Source organism: Schistosoma mansoni, chromosome 3 (genome assembly GCF_000237925.1).
Source record: "Schistosoma mansoni strain Puerto Rico chromosome 3, complete genome".
Taxonomy (NCBI): Eukaryota; Metazoa; Platyhelminthes; class Trematoda; order Strigeidida; family Schistosomatidae; genus Schistosoma; species Schistosoma mansoni.
Genome location: NC_031497.1, coordinates 7,090,318 through 7,111,400, shown reverse-complemented (window position 1 = coordinate 7,111,400; position 21,083 = coordinate 7,090,318). Strand labels below are relative to the sequence as shown.

General features: G+C 36.5%; 1 protein-coding gene across 1 annotated transcript; it reads right to left on the bottom strand.

The window, feature by feature from the left end:
• Positions 1-7,441: 7,441 nt before the first annotated feature.
• Positions 7,442-18,024, bottom strand: Smp_162630.1 (putative ubiquitin-activating enzyme e1; the record flags this gene model as incomplete). Its single annotated transcript, XM_018799072.1, has 13 exons — positions 17,868-18,024; positions 17,267-17,830; positions 17,102-17,234; positions 16,968-17,065; positions 16,644-16,931; positions 16,374-16,607; positions 16,131-16,337; positions 13,436-13,675; positions 12,483-12,620; positions 10,517-10,660; positions 9,169-9,297; positions 8,519-8,759; positions 7,442-7,689 (listed from the first exon to the last, which is right to left on the bottom strand). The coding sequence occupies exons 1-13, from the start codon at positions 17,964-17,966 to the stop codon at positions 7,442-7,444; spliced, it is 2,763 nt and encodes a 920-aa protein (XP_018650897.1). The 5' UTR covers positions 17,967-18,024.
• Between the last annotated feature and the right edge of the window lie 3,059 nt (positions 18,025-21,083).

The following is a 21,083-nucleotide window of genomic DNA, read 5'->3' as shown; positions in this document are numbered from 1 at the left end:
AATTCCAGTTAGAACAACGGTGCATGTTAAATAAACAGGTTGGATAGAGATAGGGTCCAATTGTGGTGTGGATTACTTATATTCACATAAATAGTATATGATGATGGTCAGGCAGAGAATGTATTTCAGTAGAAGATCGATATCGAAAGAACCGGAATGGAATGCAATCGGTATGAAAATGAATGAACAATGAAATCTGAGACAATGGACTGATATTTGCAGGAGAAACAGTCAAGATTGAGACAATTGATTGATAATTTACAAATTAACTGTTTTACTTATGGTTGTCAGATTCTACGGAGATATTCTGTAAGGTCGTGTCCAATGCTTTCGATTATTCCCACTCATGTTCTTGTTCACTACGCAATTGTTCGTCAAAAAATTCCATACCTTGAAGTTTTAAGATGGTTTTTTATTATATAGTATTTTTATTTAAACCCTAATGTGTAAAGAATTGGCAAATTATTATAAAAATTGCAACGCCCAAATGCGTACAAATAATAAACATCAACCCATTCTTTTAAGCTGAATAGCACTAACTTACGACAGATAAACATAATTTATTCAATAACTATCTGATGGTTTTATATCACACGCTTATTGCTAAAAACTATTGAAGATAATCGGTATAAGGTCATAAACCCAAGATGCTTGCTAGATAGAACTTATTAATCGTGTGTACTAGAATCTTGAGGGAATCGATGATCAGAAAATTATTTCAAATTAGCTGTAGCTCAAGTATTTTCCATAAAAAAATCAAATAACAATAGTAGTTGCCGTTAAGTGTTTCAATCAGAGCTTACTCAACTTTCCTAAGATAACTTCTTTGTCAAATTGACATTTATATAAGCTGAAATTGTTCATGAACTAATATCAAACCATTGTACACTAAAGAAATGAATCCAGTTTTTGTTTTGACACTAGTTATAGGTAAGGTGTGTATTGCGCTTGATATTCTCATCCCATTTCAATTCATCTTCCTACTATCCATGATTATCAATGTTTTTAATGCATTACGAAACAAACTATTCACTAATTATTCATGTTCCCAGTTGTATACTTAACATCCCGTCGAACTAAAGTGATTATAAGATTTCCTACTTTTTCTATTGATATGATCACAGCTTATTTACATTACATCATAAGTAGTATTTTTCGACTATTAATCTAGGTCTTAAAAATAAATTTCATTATAAAACAGGCTTTGACGTTGTAAACATGAGATCAACAACTGTGTTGTAGAATGAAATCCAGTCTCGCTATATTTACAAGAGTTTAATAAATTATTCTTCTCAACAGTTGCTTCCGCAATTAGCGAGCAGTTGCTTGAATAAAAATATGGTGTTCGTTTTCGTTAATTTCTAATGAATGCTTAACTTTCGGTCGATAAAGAAATCACTCCTAAAAGTAGTTACTCATACAAACTATGTAGGACCAGACAATTAAAGTATAGAAATGCCGCTAATCCATCTACGTTTGGCCATAACCATAATGATGATTAAGCCACTCCAGAGTCCTTTGATTACTATCTTAAGGTTGTATTAATGAAATGAGTCTTACTTGAAGTCTGCTTGTATGCAAACCATATATTTCTAAAATATACGATTAATATGACGGAAGCCAATATTTTTATTCTGGACTGAACGGATTAGGATAGACAAGAAGTTAGCACTCAGAAAACCAATAAGAACTCAGAGTTCACACAAAGCTGCTACGGCTGATTAATGCATTATTGGTTTAATGTGGAACAAGGTCATAGAAGTCGGTATTCTAATTGGCGATTTGTCACGTGATATTTGACAGGTCATAAGAAATAACAGATTGAGGTTGTGTAACTTCCAAGTCTGTTTCGTTGTTGTTTAACGACAAACTACTAACCAATAAACATTCCCCAATGACTTTGAATCAGTGTCAGAAGTATAGTGCTTTGCAGTAGTGGTAGTAAAGTATGACTGGTCACTGAACATGGACACACAGACACAGCCTACTGAATACGTGATTTCCTTCCCTCTCATCGATTTCAACTCCGCACTCACTGAGACTGCTTGTAGTAGTACTGAATAAAGATTTATCTCGTTTTAACACCGTTCTCTATTCTAGGTTGTGAATCCTGAATCTGATAATAAAATGACTGGCCTCATTATCATATAATTCATCATCGCAGTATATATGGGAGAGAAAATATCTTAAACCATGTTATACCATGTAGATTTATGGAAAAATTAGTTCTCAAAAAATGGAAGGAAACCACAAGACTATACTGCTTTGGAAGTTAAATGCTGATTGAACCTGATAGCCCCACTTGATCTTGGTTATAATTTTAGTCAACAGCTAATTTCATTTGCTGATAAAATATGGTCTCGACCTTAAGCCAATCCCATCGTTTCTTCTCATTCTCACCTGATTTGACGTTTATTTCAAACACAAATATTTCAACAAGGTAACAGATGATCAGATCATTTATAATGCAAAGGACTAATCTATCACAGCTGAAGCTGAGATACTAAAAACTAAATGAAGGCGACAAAAAAACGTAGTTGTAACTAACTTCAAGATCTCGTAGCAGATTGTCAAAAGTTTAGAACAAAGTCGTACTGCCAACTTGACTCTAGCATAATGATAGCAAGGTGCTTTGCATATATGCCGGTATTTTTAGAGATTCTCTCCTACAAGTATCAATCCCAAAAGTAGCATACCTCACCTAGTCCCACTGGGTTTTGTGATGGTAGGAAAGGGTGAAAAGTACAGAGCTAGCACGTCAGCTAACTACGATTTTGTATCTGAAGTCATGTCCTCAGTAAGAATTATTCTTCTATGGCGTAGGTAATTGAGAAGCAATAACTTTATGAGACGGATAACCACTCAACCAGACCTCACTTTTCTGTACAATGGTAATCAGGATCACAATGATTAAAACTAAAAACACAACAACCTAAGTTAATTTCCAAAGTTTAGCCTACAAAACAAATGGAGTCTTTAGTTAAGATCCCATGGTGAGATTAACAAAATATCTGTACTTCAAACCATTTTCAAAAAAATTAAAAACCAAGACTCCTCGATGTGACAGCAATGCATGAACCAATGTAGGAGATAAAATATGTTTGTTGCTACCATAAGTTCAACTAATAAGCAGGATTAAAACGAGAACACATCGACATTTATGTATATATATATATATAATACCTGAGCTTATTTAGTAGATTTAAGATGTCCCTCACATTTCATAATGCTGGTCATTTAGTAAAGTTACTGATGACAGTGACTATTTTGATAACTAGTTTTCTTTACTAAGGATTTAAAAATATGTAATGAAGGGAAACTACAGTTTCACTGGCATCAAAAAGAAACGGATCTTAGACGCTGCAATAAGAAATACAGCGTTATAATATTTATTACATGGGAATACGCAAAGTCGCTCAATAGAATTCGAGACATCTTACTGTTCATGCATTACTAACCAGGACTCAGTAGACTAAAACAGAACGCGCGCTATAGATTATAGAAAATATGATGTTTACAACGAAAATTGCTGGTAACGTAAACCATGTATTTGTAAATATTGCTGATAACCGACACTCCGAAATTAGAACATCGCATAAAGAAAACAGATAAAGAAAATAATCCATCAAGTTAAATCACCCATAAGTAAACATGTATTTTAAAGCTTTCTGTACGAAAAATGAGCTGACTGAAGAGAAAAAAAAGATGCTCGATATAAATATCAACTTAGATTATACAAATTGTTATACGGTAAATTTGAGTAAAAAGACTATGTTTATAGCTTTCTGTATTCTCAGAATACATAAAAATTATTTGGTTATTCATTTTATTTGCGTGTTAATTCATACACAGCTAATACACAAATAATGGGGAAAGCATATACTGTCTTTGGAATATACTAGAAATTAAAATGGGTGAAAAATAGTTTGGTTTCGTAAAGGAGTAATCATCAAAAGACAATTTGAAACATGTGTTATTTGAGAAAGACATGAATAGATTAATTTTATTTGGCTGGTTCCAGTACATAGCGGATATATGGCACATCAACATCTTTATCATGCTCATCGCTGCAACAGACGTCAAACACCAGGACTTTGACATGGGGAGGTATCTTGCGTTTGTTGACTGCTTCCACCAAATCTCTTAATCTGAAAAAATACACATTTAAGCAATAGAAAACTGAATAATCATTCTACGGAACTTAGGTATTTTTTAATCACTTAAGATCAAAGTAACCACGAAAAGGAATTCAGTGATGACTCCATAAACTAGCGGCATGGGCTCCTTGTATGTTACTCCAAGATTTACAATGTAATGATATCAATTCGAAATGAAAACATACAAAGAAATGATAGACACTCTCCATGTTTAATTTACAAAAATATTTGAAATATCGAACATTGGACAAGTCAACCATACTATTAATAATACTCGATCGAGTAACATAAAAATCTTGAGCCCCTAACCAATGCTTTATTACTATTACATTATTTTATTATACGTACTATTATATTATGATACGTATTCATCAGTCAGTTACAACGTAGGACCGGGCACACATATGCATCGATCCAAGTTGCCATAATATTATACGTATTAGTCAAACAGGTTTTGAGTGAACAGAAATCAAAGCAAGTACAATGTGTGAAACATGAAAATATGCAGAGAGAATATATTTACGAAATGTCGACTGTTTCGAGTTGATTGTTCTTAGTAGACAGGAGCAAAAATGAAACTAAAACAGAATCGCTTCATTCTACTTTATGGCTGTAAATGTGGTTATTGAAAAAAACGATATTTATAGGTTACTAATATTCAATCAAAGGTGTCTTCGAACCATCGTTCGTATATTTTGAAGACGATGAGTTAACAATTCTGAGTCTAGACCCATAGTACAAGGTAAGGATGATTAATAGATCAATAAAGTAGCAAATATTTATCTACTGAGATCGTAAGAACATGTTTTACGTATCCCCATCCACCAACTACCTCGATGAACGATAATAGATGGTGTAGTAGTCTGGAAGCTAGCTGAGTTCGAACCAAGAATTGGGCATCAGTCCATGAAGATAGTGACTGTTCCACTGACTAACATAGGTAAATGTAGACTACCTGGTTGGGGTAGGTTTGATCATCGTAGCTTTTAGGTGATAATGTTCAAAATCGTTTCCAATGACGCAGATACATTTACTCGTCGTCTTGACTTAGTTCCTAAGTTTTTAAATTACCCTTTAAAATTATCCCACTAATCTATAATTATTTCCCGAATTGTAACTTCAATGGCTAATCTTCTAAATTACCATTATTACTGTTAATACTTCTACTAGTCTGGGGTTTGTTCTAACGATTTCGTCTTGTTGTGCTAATACTGTATGGCAACTTGGACCGATGTACGAATATGCCAGGTTCTGCGGTGGTGACTGTGGCCGAGAATTAACACACAACTACAAGTGCTTAATACATACATTTTATAAAACAATTTTGCTAACTAGCAAACAGTTGAAATTTCAGTGCAAAAATTTCATGAAAAATAAAATTTAAATTAATGCTTTTAATGATGTTGATTTAATGTGAAGAAATTCGAGTACTTCACTTCTGTCGGAATTATTTGTTGATGCTATCCAAAAGAAGGGCAATGAAAGTTCTAGAACTAAACCATCCAGCCCAGAGAACAAAACTCCACTGAGATCAACCATCTGAGCTGTAAATCGTTCCCAACATTTCAATTTAAATTATTGTTTCCGACAACTAAGTAGTGTCCTATAAACAAAACTCTTTCGTACTCCACACTTTCTGAGAAACACATGGAACGAAAACAACACATCTACCATATCAAAAACTGTTTTTTCATCAACTAATCTACAAGTAACTAGTTTGATACTGTGTTTCGTGGCAAATTATTCTTATAAATTTGAGCCATTTAATCTACATGTATTGGTCAATTGAATCTTCCTATTGACGTTTTGGACTGTAATTGACCAGCCTCTTTCGAGAAATCTGTCTCGATATTACAACTATGCCACAAGCATTTTTTCAGGGGGAGATAGTGTTGTATGCCGTGGAGAATTATGAATGGTAGCTTTGAGCACTATTTATGGACCGATATGATATGTATATTTTCTATTGTCTAATTGCTAAGTAACTTAACTATTCATATTCATGTTCCTTTTATTATGAGCTTTATTTTGACCTATGAACTATTATTATATGTTTTACCATTCTTGAGTTATCCCCAGTTTATTGATTACTGTTCCCCCTATTCACAGCCACATTTGGTCAAATCTTGTTATTTTCTATTTTATGGTACGATGTGGTCTGATTGGTATATAAACCCAGTATGTTTGTGAATAATGATTCATATTGCAAGGGCTGTTATTGGTGTTGTGGACTTAACTGGCTGGGCTAGGCATAAAGCAGGACTGATAATTACTCGAGACTGCTCATACGGTTTTTTGTGTATCATTGGGCGATCAATAAAATTTACTGCTCTCTAATTGGCGGTCTTATAACTTTATATATCAAACAGGGCACGCACGCACACACGCACCCAATCGATATAATAGATAGACAGTGTCTAGCAGTTCTATTCCACTGCCAGCCAACATTACCATCCATCTCTGTTCAAAAAATGCTTTCGAATTACTTAATTCAAAAAAGATATACATCGTTGGTCAACTGTCATCTAAATATTATGCGATTATTTAAAGCACCTGTAAAATATGAAGCGAAACTATCAAATGAACTTACGACATAGCTAGACGTTCCTTACGCTTTGCCTCTGGCATGAAGAATGCATAGAGCATAGAAACATCTTGCGATAGCATTGTTACATTTAACTTCAAACTATCCTAAAATAACGAGAGTGAATTAGCTTGGACATGAAAGCAGGCTTACTTTGAAGTAATCAATTAAACCTTGTAAGGTCATAGGACCTGAAAGTTCGAACCGATCCCATAAAGAAAATTCTGTGTCGTAGTATTTTGATTTGATAGGTGCTACAGGTTCATAAAATGAAGTAAACGGCAATGCTAAATCGACGTAAGCATTTTTGAACAGTTCGAGTTTTTTGTGTCCTTGAACAAGCTAAAAGTAACATATGAAAAATGGAGTGAACAAACAGTTACAAATAGTAAGAATTTCATAACATATTGTACGGGAATGACTCTCGAGTTCAATAACTTCGTCACGAAAATATTGTCGATGACTAACAATAACTCTGATTGTTAGCTACTTTGTTTTATATTATCCCGTAAAAAACATTCAGCGAAAAATGTTTCTGCAACTTAAAGACTGTATGTGTACAAGCAACAATTATACATATCATTTGACAAATATACAAGACAGCTTTTAGAAAATCACTTGACAACCTACAACTTATCACCGTCTGTCAATAACACTTGTCATAGAGAAACAAAAATCACCTAAATACAGAAAAGTACAATTATGGTGAAATATAATCACAAACCTTGAATAGTTCTAGGCATACAAGCCCAGCTACTAAACTAGTTGTAGTTGCAATTGCAGGGATAATTTTACCAGCAATTAATTTACTTTTCAGTCGGTCAGCTGGAGGAATTTCATAATTCTCGGCCCTTAAATTGCTTGCCGCGGTGATGAAGTCCATATGGAAATTTGCGTCATCATCTTTCTCAAATTCAATTACGTTGATATGTAGTCTTGAAGTGTTACCTTTGTAGTAAAAATGAAAATGAAACAAAAAAACAAAGTCACAGCTAGCACAAAAATATTAAGCTGTTCAAGTTTTTTGTAAACAAAACAATACCTTAGTACCAGCATAGAGTCATTTCGTAACATCTTTAGCTTAAAAGGCAGCACCTATAGTTTAGAAAAATTACCCAGTCATCTAATAATAAGTCAGTCACACCAGCTAATTCAATTTGTACCATACAAAACGACATCTGAAAAATTGAATATACCTAGATTTTCCATGGTAAAACCAGACTGAAGAAATGATTGCAAACAAATATTGTGTAGAGACTTAATCAACTAAGATTTGGAGTTATTGATTGACCATTGAGAATATCATCAACAATACCCAAGAAATGCTTTGACATTAGTCAGTGATTGTACACTTTCTAGGGGTAAATAAATGGAACGAAGATATAAGTGTAAAACTTCATATTAGAATTTACACATTTGAATTGTCACAATTTCTAACAGAGGAAAATAATGGAAAGATATTTGAATAACAAAGGGTATACGAAAAAGCAAAGCAAATAAGGAAATATTAATGTAGAGCTGGGGCACCTCCGCTTATGCTATTTTGAACTATATCGCCCGACGCATCAAATTACTTTTTTATTAAACTAGAGATGGTATGTATCCAAAACATACAATGGTTAAAGTAAGACTGGTGAATTATTCAGAAAGAACACCTGTATTTCACAATACGAAAAAAATAAATACTGGAGATTTATTTCTCTGAAAGCATGCACAGATATAATGGGGAAACAAAAAATAGGTGCTTTTTGTAGCCGGCACATAGTGAAGCACTTACTGAAGCTACGTAAAGCTTTCTGAAGTTTTTCGAGTCGAGATGTATCATTCATAGGTGCAGCTGACCTTGCTTGAGCCTCCGCCTCGGTTACATCAATTCGTACGCCAGATCGAGGAACAAATGGAGGAACAATCACACTTTGAACAATTTCGGAAATCTTGGACAGGTTTCGACATTGTGGGATACCATAGCATTCTGCGCGAAGATTTGAAGCTGCCGAAATAAACTCCAAATGTGTTAGCTATGATAAAAATATCAAATATGCAATTCATGAGTTTTTACGAAGTGGGAGTTCTTACAGTGAAGTTGGTTAAAAAGGTCTGTGGTTCAAACAGCCGTGTTCGTTTTCAAGCCGCATGCATTACGAGAAGCAATTATTCACCAGCTGAGCTTTTTAAACACTAATCATAGTTACACAGAACAATATTAAACTACAAGTAGAGACGACAGATAATTGGTTGAGAAAATTTCGCTAACCCTAAAATAAACAATTACTAGAAACTCAGTTATAACAATGAGTAACCGAAAATAAACAAGAAAAAAGTTATTTGAGAAGTATATTGATGTATGCTTTTTTATTATATACAATAATGTTTCCGAACTTAAGTAAAAACAAGTTTCATTTGGACGAACTCAAAAGAAAAACTCACATCCTGTACATCAAACTGCAATGGGTGAGGGCATCGTTTCGTTCCTGACCAAAAATCAGAACCAGTTGAAGTGACATGGTCGCGAGGGAAGTTGAACAAAAGTTGTGCGATTGTGTTTGAAAACAAATCCTAAAAGAAAACTCACTTTAAACATATTATCGAATGATAAAATTTTATTCACTGGTTAATTGTAGAATATCAAACAGCCAACGGCTTCAAGGGCCCCAGTATATTTTTACTCTATGTATTAAAGCAATCATAAGGCTGAGATTTTACACTGTTTGATGGACTTAGATCGTATCTCGTGCGGGGGTTAGTATACGCTAGAGGGAGTTGAAAAAACCTAGTGTTTAACCGAACGATATGAATACTTCAAAGGAATATAATAGAAACAAATGCTTTATGAACCCATGTGTGTAGTGTAGAAGCACCTTAACGGAAGATTTCAACTGAAATGATAAGATAGGTCATTACATCAAACTGTACAAAAATGTAGATCTTAAACGAAATGCAAGCATAGTTGAAATGGTGAAGATTTGTAGCTCAGGTGAATGATTTTGGTGGGGTTCGTTCTCTGAACTGGATGGTTTGGTTGACCTGAAGTTTGTGCTGTTGTTCAAAAGAACAATGAAACCTCCGCAACCAAACCATACAGGTCAGAAAGCGAAACTCCACCAAATGCAAGCAGAGTTCTCGATCATCCACTAGCTAAACTACTACAAGCGCCTTAATCAAATAATTATAGTTTCCCCCTAGCGCGGTATACACGATCCCATTGATTTGTTGTAGAGAGCTCTTATCTCGATGACCATTTTCAGGTCACACGATTATCACTCTCCTCAAGTAGCTAGCTGTTTTCGATATTTCTAAAATTATATTAAGCGTTTTAAATTGACGCCTGAAAAGTAATGCGAACTAAACACCATGCAGGTATGCTTGTTACTTCGGAAAAGATGACCACTGAGACCGAAACGTTCAAGAGACTCTCATTCAGCAACCACGTGAGAAATATCGAAAATGAATTTCTTAACAAGCAAATGATTTAAAGACATTGTACTGATGTTTCACATTTCTGGTTTATTTGTCATATTAAACAACAAATCCGAAATACCACTTGAGGAAATCCCTGTGTACTACTAGTGCAGCAGAAATGTATCCTATAATATCAAGAAAATTGGAACGGCGGAAACCACAACTTGATACGTCAAGCTGGACCTAATTTAATCCATAATTAGTCGCATGGTCATTGAGATCGTTAGGATTGGTGAATACTGAAGTTATGAGGTACGACAAGCAAACAAGTACGATGAACGAAAATTTGATAGACATATCAGATTTTCGCACTTACCTGCCAGAGTAATCTAGCCCAAGTGACACAATCTTCGAAACTATTGGGTCTTTTGTCTAATAAATTTGTTTTTAAAGTTTCTAGTGTCTCCAAAGGTTGGTTTCCTTGATTTGATAATGTTCGTTCCAAAAAGCCAGGCGGATCCTACAAAGTGAAGAAATAAGGAAAGGATTGTTTTATATTGATCTAATCAAGGTAAAAACTCAAAAATCTGAGATAAGCTGGAATAAGTCTTCAATTATGTTCCAAACAAAAGTTTCGTCCAGTTTATGTATTAATTGCATGCAGAAGGTAGCAAACCGTGGTGTGAAAATACCATGACTGGAAGAGATCTAAATTAATTTCATGGTTAGTAAATTATTATTACAATAAATGTACTCATTTTCAGATTAAAGAAAGTGATTATTCATGTCCTCGTTGGTTACTATGTTTTTTACAAGTGTTCTGAATAGGAAAAATATAAAAACTGCAGAGCACAGTAAACTTACAAACTGTTTGGTTCATACTTAGTAATTACATTACACAGTTGACCAGTGTACGGTGGATGGAGCAGACTTAAACTAGATGGATAATCATTTATCAAGGAATCTGTACACGTAGAATTCACAAATGACTGACATTAAATGCCACAGTTCCAATATAGCGTGGTTGTTTCTTGAAAACCGATTTCATCTCAAGTACTCAAGCACTAAATCATCAACACACACATGATATATGTGACAAACACCCAGACATTACACTGTATCCTACAGAAATTTTCGACTCCATTTATTTGGAGAAACAAATTCTAGTAAAACAGAGCAATAAAAAGTATGTTACATGAATCAAATGAAAAAACTGAAATAAAACTCGAGAAGGGTAGTACAATCAATAACTAACCAAGAACAGGATTTAGTGAGAAATATTGCTCAGTTGGAAAATAAAACTAAAAAACTTCATTTAGTGAAGAGAGTTCCCATTTTTAAGAATGTAGTAAAAAAAACCACAAACGGATCCCCATAAGCTTATATTTTGAAAAATATCAGACCTCTAGGGGACGAATAGGTAGTGATAAGTTGAAATTCCACTATAATGCAGAAAGATTTCTTAATAAAACGCTATTTCATGAAATGAAACCCTGTCTTCTTCACCCGGCTTCACAGTTGACAAATAACGCACGATAGGCAAGTAATTGGGATAATATTCTTAAACCATGGACATACTGTCAAAGTTGGTGGTTCAACAAAGTTGCACCAATTGGAATAGCATCACTGCTTTTAAATATACACTTGATTTCATCATCACTGACAAGGTTAACAACACAAGTGAACAACCCACTGAAGATAAAAATGATCGGATAAAGCTGTCAAACATCTTCAACTCAGAGACGCTGTTTCACAACCAAAGAGATGAACCGCCCTTGTCAACGCACTAGGTCCAACGATTTACTGTTAGACCAACGTCAGGACAGTGCCGACGTTAGCCCACAGTGAAACAAAATGCTCTGGATCTCACTTTACGTAGGTTTGTCCAATTTTTCACTCCACTACCAGCACCAATACAACTATTCAGACCCATAAATTTCTCGATTAACTCTAACGGTTCACCATCAAGAGCGGGTCCGGGCCTTTCATGATATCATCTGTTCCAAGTTTGCTTTCCTGTTTCATAAAATAAATAGTATATTGTTGTCTAAACAGGACAAAACATCCAGACCTGATTAGCGACTTTATCAGCTTACCAGTCACGTAAAATGTAGTTCCTATGAGTTCAGTTCGCATTAAATGAGTCATAGGTTAATTAGTTAAGTTGAAGGACCATAACAAACGGAATTTATACGAACAAGATTTTACCACATATAAAATTTTACCGGTATGGAATATAAACAAATATGTCATCATGATTTGAACGATAGTACAAAGACATATAGATCAAGACATTTTTGACAAGTGTCCCGAGTATTTCGCAAACGTAATGAATAACTAACCTGTAAAAACGAACTCATTGCTTGTGACTGATGGACGAAAAGTCCTTCAAACAGATCACGTGCCCACTGGAGAGTATGCTCAATCAGATAAGGGAAGTTTTTCAGAGTGCACGCAGGGAATGATTTTTCTGGAGGGTCCTATGAAACGAGAAACAAACATTGGGAGTTATACGCCGAGAACCTCTTTTATTTCAATGTACGGATAAAGTTTACATTAGCAAAGTAATATCACTATCAAGAATTCAAGACGAACTGAAAAGTAAAATGAGTTTACTTACAGCTATTCTCGACTTGACTATTTTCTACTTGCATATATCTGGTAAGTTTCTAAATATTTATAACGCCAGTATCAGTGTAAAAAGTATCATGATGATTCGCTGTACCAACCTTCAAAATTAACTATTCAGGCTAATTAAAGGATGAACGATAAATCAACTCAAGCTTAACAAAGACCAAGGATTCCGTACAACTAATTAGTCCAATGTAAAATTAGCTTCAAGACTTGTTCTACAACAACACAAATTTAGCAGCACAACTGAGAACCAAAGAAGCTTGTTTCTAGACTTCGATCTTTATTGGAAATTAAATGAATTATTTATACACATCCTTCATAATCGACTTTACGAAGCTAGTTTCAAAATAGACGTCTACATAATGTCAAATCACTCAACAGTAACATTATTAGTAATGTAACTTATTTATCGATACAAGTTGATGTAATCAGTACTGAGTTACAAGAGCTAGTTATACTAATCAGCTGTTCCAATCAAAGTAGATACTTCACGATCTCAAAAAGTGACCTCATGTTTGAAACCCAATGCTTAAGCTACCGCTTTATTAGTAGTAGATATACAGCACATATTTTGATCACTAGTAAGTATAGATTACTGCTTCAATGTTGATTGACATTTTAGATGTTTCATAAGAAAAGTTACTAATGTTTATTAGCTTACCTGTGAAGATGAGTAAGATTCTGTCAAATAAGGGATAACAACCTGTACATTACCCTTAGTACCTAGGGTTCCAGATTCTAAAAGCGGTTTGCGATAATACACACAACGACGATCAACATAAGTGCGGGCCTCGACGTTGTCTAACGCATTAGCAATTCCATCCAATTTTTCGAAGAATTCGTCGTCATAGATTTTCTCTGTTTCCGGACCGACACGATTCTCATGAGCTTCAATATTAAACTGGAATGAAAATAGATAAGCATCGTCATAAATTCGTATACATCACAACCCTGACGTTAAGAAAATTATCAAATGAATAAGGCCAACCGTAGACAACTTTGCATGGGTCTATATCGTGGTAAATATAATACATGACGTCAATGCTTCCACAGTACTGTATTAGGAAATTTAAAAATAACGAAAATGAAAAACAAAACTCCCATTTGTTTGAGATTAAGAGATTTCTGCACAGTAGCTGAAAAACGCTGATCAACAAAACGTTTTATGAACTTCTCGACGGACCTTGAAAAGTGGTCTAGTTTGTTACGATGCCAGTACTGTTTATAGCTACTAACAGTAGCATACAGAGTCAACGTAAGATCCAGGAGGGATGAGTTGCAAGATAGCATAATTTACATAGACACCACTACAGGGACCTTCGGTAATCGCGCCAAGATTTCGTCAATCATTAGAGTACATGAAATTTCAGTGATAGGTATTATCCAGTCCCTTTTTTGCTGCTTTCGTAAAGCCCTGCTCCACTTTGCAGATTCGAACTAATGACCACAGTCTGTCATGTAGTCTGCTGGTGGATGCAATCCCATAGTAGCCAGTGACAAAACAATAGTTTCATACGCCATTTTTTGCTTTAGGATTCTGTAGCCCATGGGGATTATTGGTTTGGAATCACGGTTTCCCAACTCTCATAGGTGAATGCACTGACTAACCCGGTTTGAGCATAGGATATCCACCTTTTGTTCACTCAATTCCGCATACAAAATCCCCATCACAAGGAAGTATTGAGGACTTTTCTGGTAGTGACTGTATACAGGTGGTCAAATAAGAGCAATTCGGGAGGGATAGTAAACTTCCCCACCCTTTATATTGGGTAGCTGGAAGTCAATCACACCATTATTTGCATCCCCCAGTTATTAGTGAATTGTATGACTGGGGTGCAATTGCTCTAGTTTCCCACTTGCGAAGTTCGCTACTTCTTATTTCCATCTTTTCTCCTTTCCAACACTTAGCATGATGAATCAGTCTTTTACAGAACTTGAGGGAAGACAAAGGACGGGTGCACCTGCGCCATTGCAAACGATTTCGAGCAATGTCATTCAAAATTTCTAACCATTGGTTACGATAGCTACGCGGACCCTTACCAGATAGTCTATATCTATTAACATGGTCAGGTCCAACTGTTAGTAACTTCATGAACTGATGCCATGTTTTAGTTTGGTCACTTCTAGCTTCCTTCCAGCCTACTTCAAAACCAGAAAATAACCCCTATACGAGATAGGCGGTGGTTGAGCATATGTAACACACGTCCCAACTACCTTGGTTGATGAAGATTTGCTACCCCCAATCGATTTCTCATCCTTACCTAATACCTCATTTCTAATCCAAGCACTGCTTACTCCGTGGTCCAAAAACACATGTACAATGCTTCGAAGACACTTCTGGTTTGATGATCGAATACCAGTAACCTACAAATATCCTCTATTCTTAATCGCCATATTTCACATCCGTAAAGTAGAATGGAGCGAACCGCTGCGCAGTCAACTCATCCTTTGGTTGAGATACAGATATCTCATCTACGCCACAAGTGACGCACGTTGACGTTGATTCGTCCGAGTCCTTTGAATCCATGCCGAGATCTCGTCAGACACCAGAGATTCCCAAGGTAAGTGAAGCGGTCGATGCGTTCAACTATTTCACTCTCTATCATTAATTCAAACGATGACGCAATCCAACCCCGAAGCAGTATTTCACATTTGGAGAGAGAGGATCGCATCCCAAACATGCTTCCATTGTTGCTTAATGCGGCCAGAAGACTGTATTTTGTCAGCGTCTTCACCAAACAGAACTATATCATCTGTGTATTCTAAGTCAGCAAGTGAACATACTCGTAGATTATCAACTTGTGAAAAGTCAGACGATGAAAGTGTTATCTCTGAAAACATGTCTATCACAAAGTTACGTAAAAATGAGGATAGTGGACAACCCTGACGAACACCACCTGAGGTAACCGATTTCGATGACAGTTTGCCATAAGCTCTAACTCGACTAGTAGTGTTCGAGTAGAGCCTGTACAAGGTTAATGTACTTCATTGGTACACCTGTCAATGACAGACTGCTGTATGTATAACAGGAAACATACAGTCAAATATCACAAAGGTGAATTGAGCTGTAAATGAATACCTGCGTTTTGTACCCAACAGAATAATGGAGATTTCATAAAATCAGAGTGACATGTATGATAACTGAGCATCACATTTCGAATTGTGATGCTTTTTTAGTCAATTGAATCACAAAATTTTTACCAAAATGTTTTAACTTGTAACTCATCTAGGCTTTACAAAAATGAAAACTGGAGTACTAAATGCTTCACATCCCATGCGATATGGGACGGGCGTTAACATGAGTCATCATAGGAAAGGCAATTACTAAATTATAAAAGTCAAGCAATACAACCGACCTCTGGATTTATCACTTTAGCAGCAGTCGATGCCACGACTGATTTCATTTTATGGATATCCCATGGACGAAAGAGGAACTGTCTGTTCAGGTTTGATCTTTCGATGAGATCCATGTCTGTCACAACAACTTTTCCAGACGGCCCTGCACCAACGCCCATCAACGAAAAGTTTTTTAGCAGCTCGCATCCAATTGCACCTGAACCAACCTGTAAACACAGTTACACGAAGTAAGTAAAGCTTACAATAAAATACTTCAGTCCTTTCAGCTTCTCCTGAAACGCACGTCCGAATATGGCAATCTGACCGTCATAACGAGATCCAATTGGCTTTGCATCATTCTCTGAAACAACGAAATCTTCATCTGAACTCATTGAGAGGCACTCAGTGGCATCGAAATACATCCACTGTTGCAGCGGTGTGAACTTACCGCTGCAAGCCTTCATAACTTCTTGGGCAGCGAAACTGCCTACAAAAGACTACTTAAATTAAATTAAATCAAACAAATGGCATACCAAAACAGGGGAACATTGACCTGAACAAACGCACCCAAAGATCATAGCTAGCTTTTCATCAATTGATGAGACTGAAGCACCTGTGTTCTTCATTTGCTCATTAACTTTATGAACATAGTCCACAAAAGTACGGGAATCAGTTTTACACCAAGGTTTAGGAAGAGATCCGTTGCTATTCTTGTAATTACTGAGGGCCTTAAAGAAGAGATGGATCTGTGCGGGACGCTCAGTTTTGACGAAATCTGTCGTCATGAAAACTGGGGAATAATAGGCTGTTTGATAAGGTAGCTGCAAAAAAATAGTATTAAGGTATATGAGACTTACAAAGTTTATTTTTAATGGCATTTTTACAAGCGTACACATCCCACCAGATATGTATGAACTAAAATCAGACGTGTCACCAATGGAAAATACATCAGGTCCTAGAAAAGTAAATCATATGCCGAAACAATACTTACCAACAACGGTGACTCTTCGGGGTTCACAACCATTCAACTCAACCATCCCTTTTACTTCAGAGAAGGTTACATAATCACCGTCCTGAAACCCATGACGAGTCTCCTCCAAACAAGTTACGAGTCCTTGTTTGCTCTAGACAATATTTTTGTGAGGAAACACTTTACCTTTTCTATTTGCTGAATCATAACTGAGGGTGGGACTTCACCAGTTGGATCATACACTACAAAATCTGTCCCAAAGTCACAAAACACTTTGCCAAAAAGTCCGCATGTTGAAGTAACGACGAATTTGACGCCTAAACTCCGACAAATATTTCCATACTCCACGCATAGGTCCTCAGACCCCTGGCTTAGCACTACTACGCTAAACTTCCTAAAGTCTTCTGCACCAAGTTTATGTTTGTTTAACACGCGGACAGACACATGATTGTTCAACTCGCTTAACTTATTCTTACAAATTTCAGCACGTGGATGACCTATGTCACTAAGGTTTGCAAAGTAGTGAGATGTGAGGTCAGCCATACATAAGGGAGTGTCATCACACAACGTAACAGATTTAACTCCAGCCAGAATAATATTTTTAGCGACCTCGAGCCCAAGTCCTTCCAGGCCAATAACTAAAATATCTGTTGTTGCCATTCGGCGCATGCCTTCGGGCCCGTAAACATAAAGCTGCCGACTATAAAGACTTTCGTCCAAATCAGGAACTTCTCCGTTAGCTTCCATCCCCTGTAAAAGAATGATATTATTCTAACTTACAACTTACGTTTGATAAATTGCTGTTGGTATTTGTATGAAAATTGTTATTGTTGTTTTCTGTAGAGGTCAGTATTTTTTGTCGTTTGGATGGAGGAGTTGGAGACATCTAAACACCAGAAATGTCATTCAGGCCTTACAAGACTTAGGATACCAAATCAAGTAGCGAAACATCTAAGCTTAGTCAAACACAAGTATTGTACGTATGACGTGAACAGTATGCAACATAAAAAGTCTCCTAATGCAATATGAGGTTAGATTGATTATTCATAAATTACTTTATATATGTATGTCTAACAAATACATACTCAAACGTCTGTTGAAACTCCGTTTACGTATCGCATTAATAAACAACTATTGTGACAAACGGGTAAGCGTAAAGGTTGTACGAATATCAGAAACTTAGCCTCCAAATATAATTTCTGAGGCCTTCACCTTAAGCTTTAGGGAATCAGACATTGCACCAACGCGAAAAAACTTAAACTATGAATATACTTGTAACGTTGGTAGGATGTAGCGGTATATAAATCATCGATATAAGTAGTTTTGTAGGTCTTCGAGACTGATTCTGACCTCATTAGCCTTAATAGACACACCCTGGACAAGAGATTTCGGTCAAGCATCCGCACAACACCACTATTGGGTAAGTTGTGCCACAAATCCCTCGCGACTAGTCAGTTTGGGCCATATAATTCTTCTCATATCAAATGGTTCAAATGGTTGTAGACGGAATAAGAGAAGCTTTCGCTGAACGGGATCCAGTGTCTAGTAGCAGTGGATCACCAATACCTCCAGGCAAGAACCTAGGTATATTAACGATAATAGAGGAAAAAAGAAATTGGTAAATCATAATATGTTATCCTTAGTCCTTAAGAATAGGTCAAGTTTCCTCTTAAAGGACTCCTGGGAAACCGCTTGGACTACCTCAGTCGGCAGCGAATTCCAGCATTTGACAACTCTTAAGGAGTAGAAGTTTTGTCTACAGTCTGTTCTGCTACGTTGGGTCTCCAGTTTCTGGGTGTTACCTCTTAGGTTAGTGTTGTGACTAAGCTTAAGATGTTTAAAGGGATGACCAGAAGTATTAAGGATAATATAAGTCATAAGAAGGTCACCTATAAGACGCCTGTATTCTAACGGGTAAAGCTTAAGTGATTGGAGGAGCTCTTCATAGGGTTTGAACTTGAGTCCCCGAACTGATTTCGTGGCTCGACGTTGTATACGTTCCAGAGTGTCCTTATCCTTTTGGAGGGAGGGAGGAAATACTGTTTCCGTACTCTAAATGGGGACGAATAAAACTATTAAAGATTATGTGGAAGGTTCTACCGTCAAACTGGCCAAAAATGCGCTTCAATGTTACCGATGCAGGGTTTGCTTGAGAGGCGTTTTTGTCACAGTTCGCATACGATTTCACGTCATAGGGTACCAACACTCCTAAATCTTTTCCGACTTGGTAAACTTCTAGAGAGGAGTTTCCTAAGTTGTAACTATAGTCTGCAACATGTCTCCGATGGACTACTTTACACTTCGAAGTGTTGAAGATAAGTCCGTTGTCGTCCGCCCAACTTTGAAGTCGAGTCAGATCCTCCTGACGTGTTAGTATATACTTTTGGTTACGTATCCCTCTCCAAAGTTTCACATCGTCAACAAAAAGCAATAGCTCAGACGAAACTTGTTGTGGAAGGTCGTTAATGTAAATCAAGAAGAGAAGAGGTCCTTGTATTGAGCCCTGGAGGACCCCACTAGGATATTCCATAGCCTGGGGGAGAGAGTGAAGTTAACCCTGACCTTAAAATGTCGGTTTTTGAGATATGAAGCGAGCCAGTCAATCAGAGAGGGCTTGATACCCAATCGTCGAAGCTTATTGATAAGACATACATGGTTGACCCCATCAAAAGCTTTTTAGAAGTCAAGATAAATAACGTTAACCTTCCCCTTCCGATCAAGGATAGTTGTCCATCTTTCCACCGCAGTCAGCAGGTTGGTCATATATGAGTGACCCTTTCAAACGCATCTTCGAACTCCTTCAATACTGACACTTGTTTCGACTGTCTTTGGGATCTTAAGATCATAAAGGTTCTACTGGAACAGCGTTTTTGAACATTGAATACCCTTGATATCCCTTGTCCGTTTCGTCATCAGCCAGTGATAAGGCTGGATCCAAGAATTCTATTCTATGAGGATATTTTCTCCAGCTTACTGGGAAGAATCAGTCGACTAAACCTACTACGAGGATGAAGGCATCACAATGAGTTGGGAGCCACTTAATTCTTTACTTCATGCTTGCTCCGATCATAACGTTTATGTATTTACTAGCACATCAGTCTTCCGCAATTTCTAAAATTGTTATTTATATCCAAACACAACTCTCACTACGACACATCTCCTAGGCCGCTATTAAATAGAAGTTCCTGGTCAAATTCTCGTCGTGATATTTACCTTATTTCATCTGATGTCAGACTTAGCACAGAAAGACGGTCAGCAGAAAATCATAGCGTCAGACTGCAAAAGTATACAGGGCTGTAATTATGAATTCCAGATTCCTGAATTCTGTTGGACTGACCCAATACTTTAGTTTGCTCAGATAGATCATTATTTGATCTGCAGATAATAAATTAGAAGGTATATGGTACAAAGATTTGGTACCCACTGCAGCTATCATTTCCTATGGACGTCTGAGACTAAATTATGGGTACCCAAAGATGTATCAAGTATGTGATGAGAAATAAGGAATTCCTTGTTTTTGTTGGACAGTTAGTGTTTGCAAACTCTTTCAAGCGGGGACTTTAACTAGTGGTAGTTTATTAAATCACCATCTCCGTTCCTGCCACACTAAATTTCGATGGGCGAAAACATAGTGGGTAGAACGGTTCTTATACACGACTGAGTTCTATCTAGCCTTTGTTGATTTTAGCACAGTTTGAAATCAAATAACAGAAATCCTTCTTTACCATTTATGGCGTATGCTGCAGTTCGTTACGAACAAAGTGGAAAGTTACCGAAAGACTCAGTTATAACAGAACTCATTGCCAGTCACGAAGGCTTTGCTGAGACTGCTACTCAAATGCTCAGGTGCGAAAGATGAAAAACAGGTCAGGTCATAACATCGTCAAGTGACACTGAAAGTTTAGTTGAAAGTACGGCTAACCCTAAATAAACATTGAAGAATATGGGAAATGAGAAGCCTTCATACAGGCCGCAACTACTAAAAACAATTATTTTACGTTAG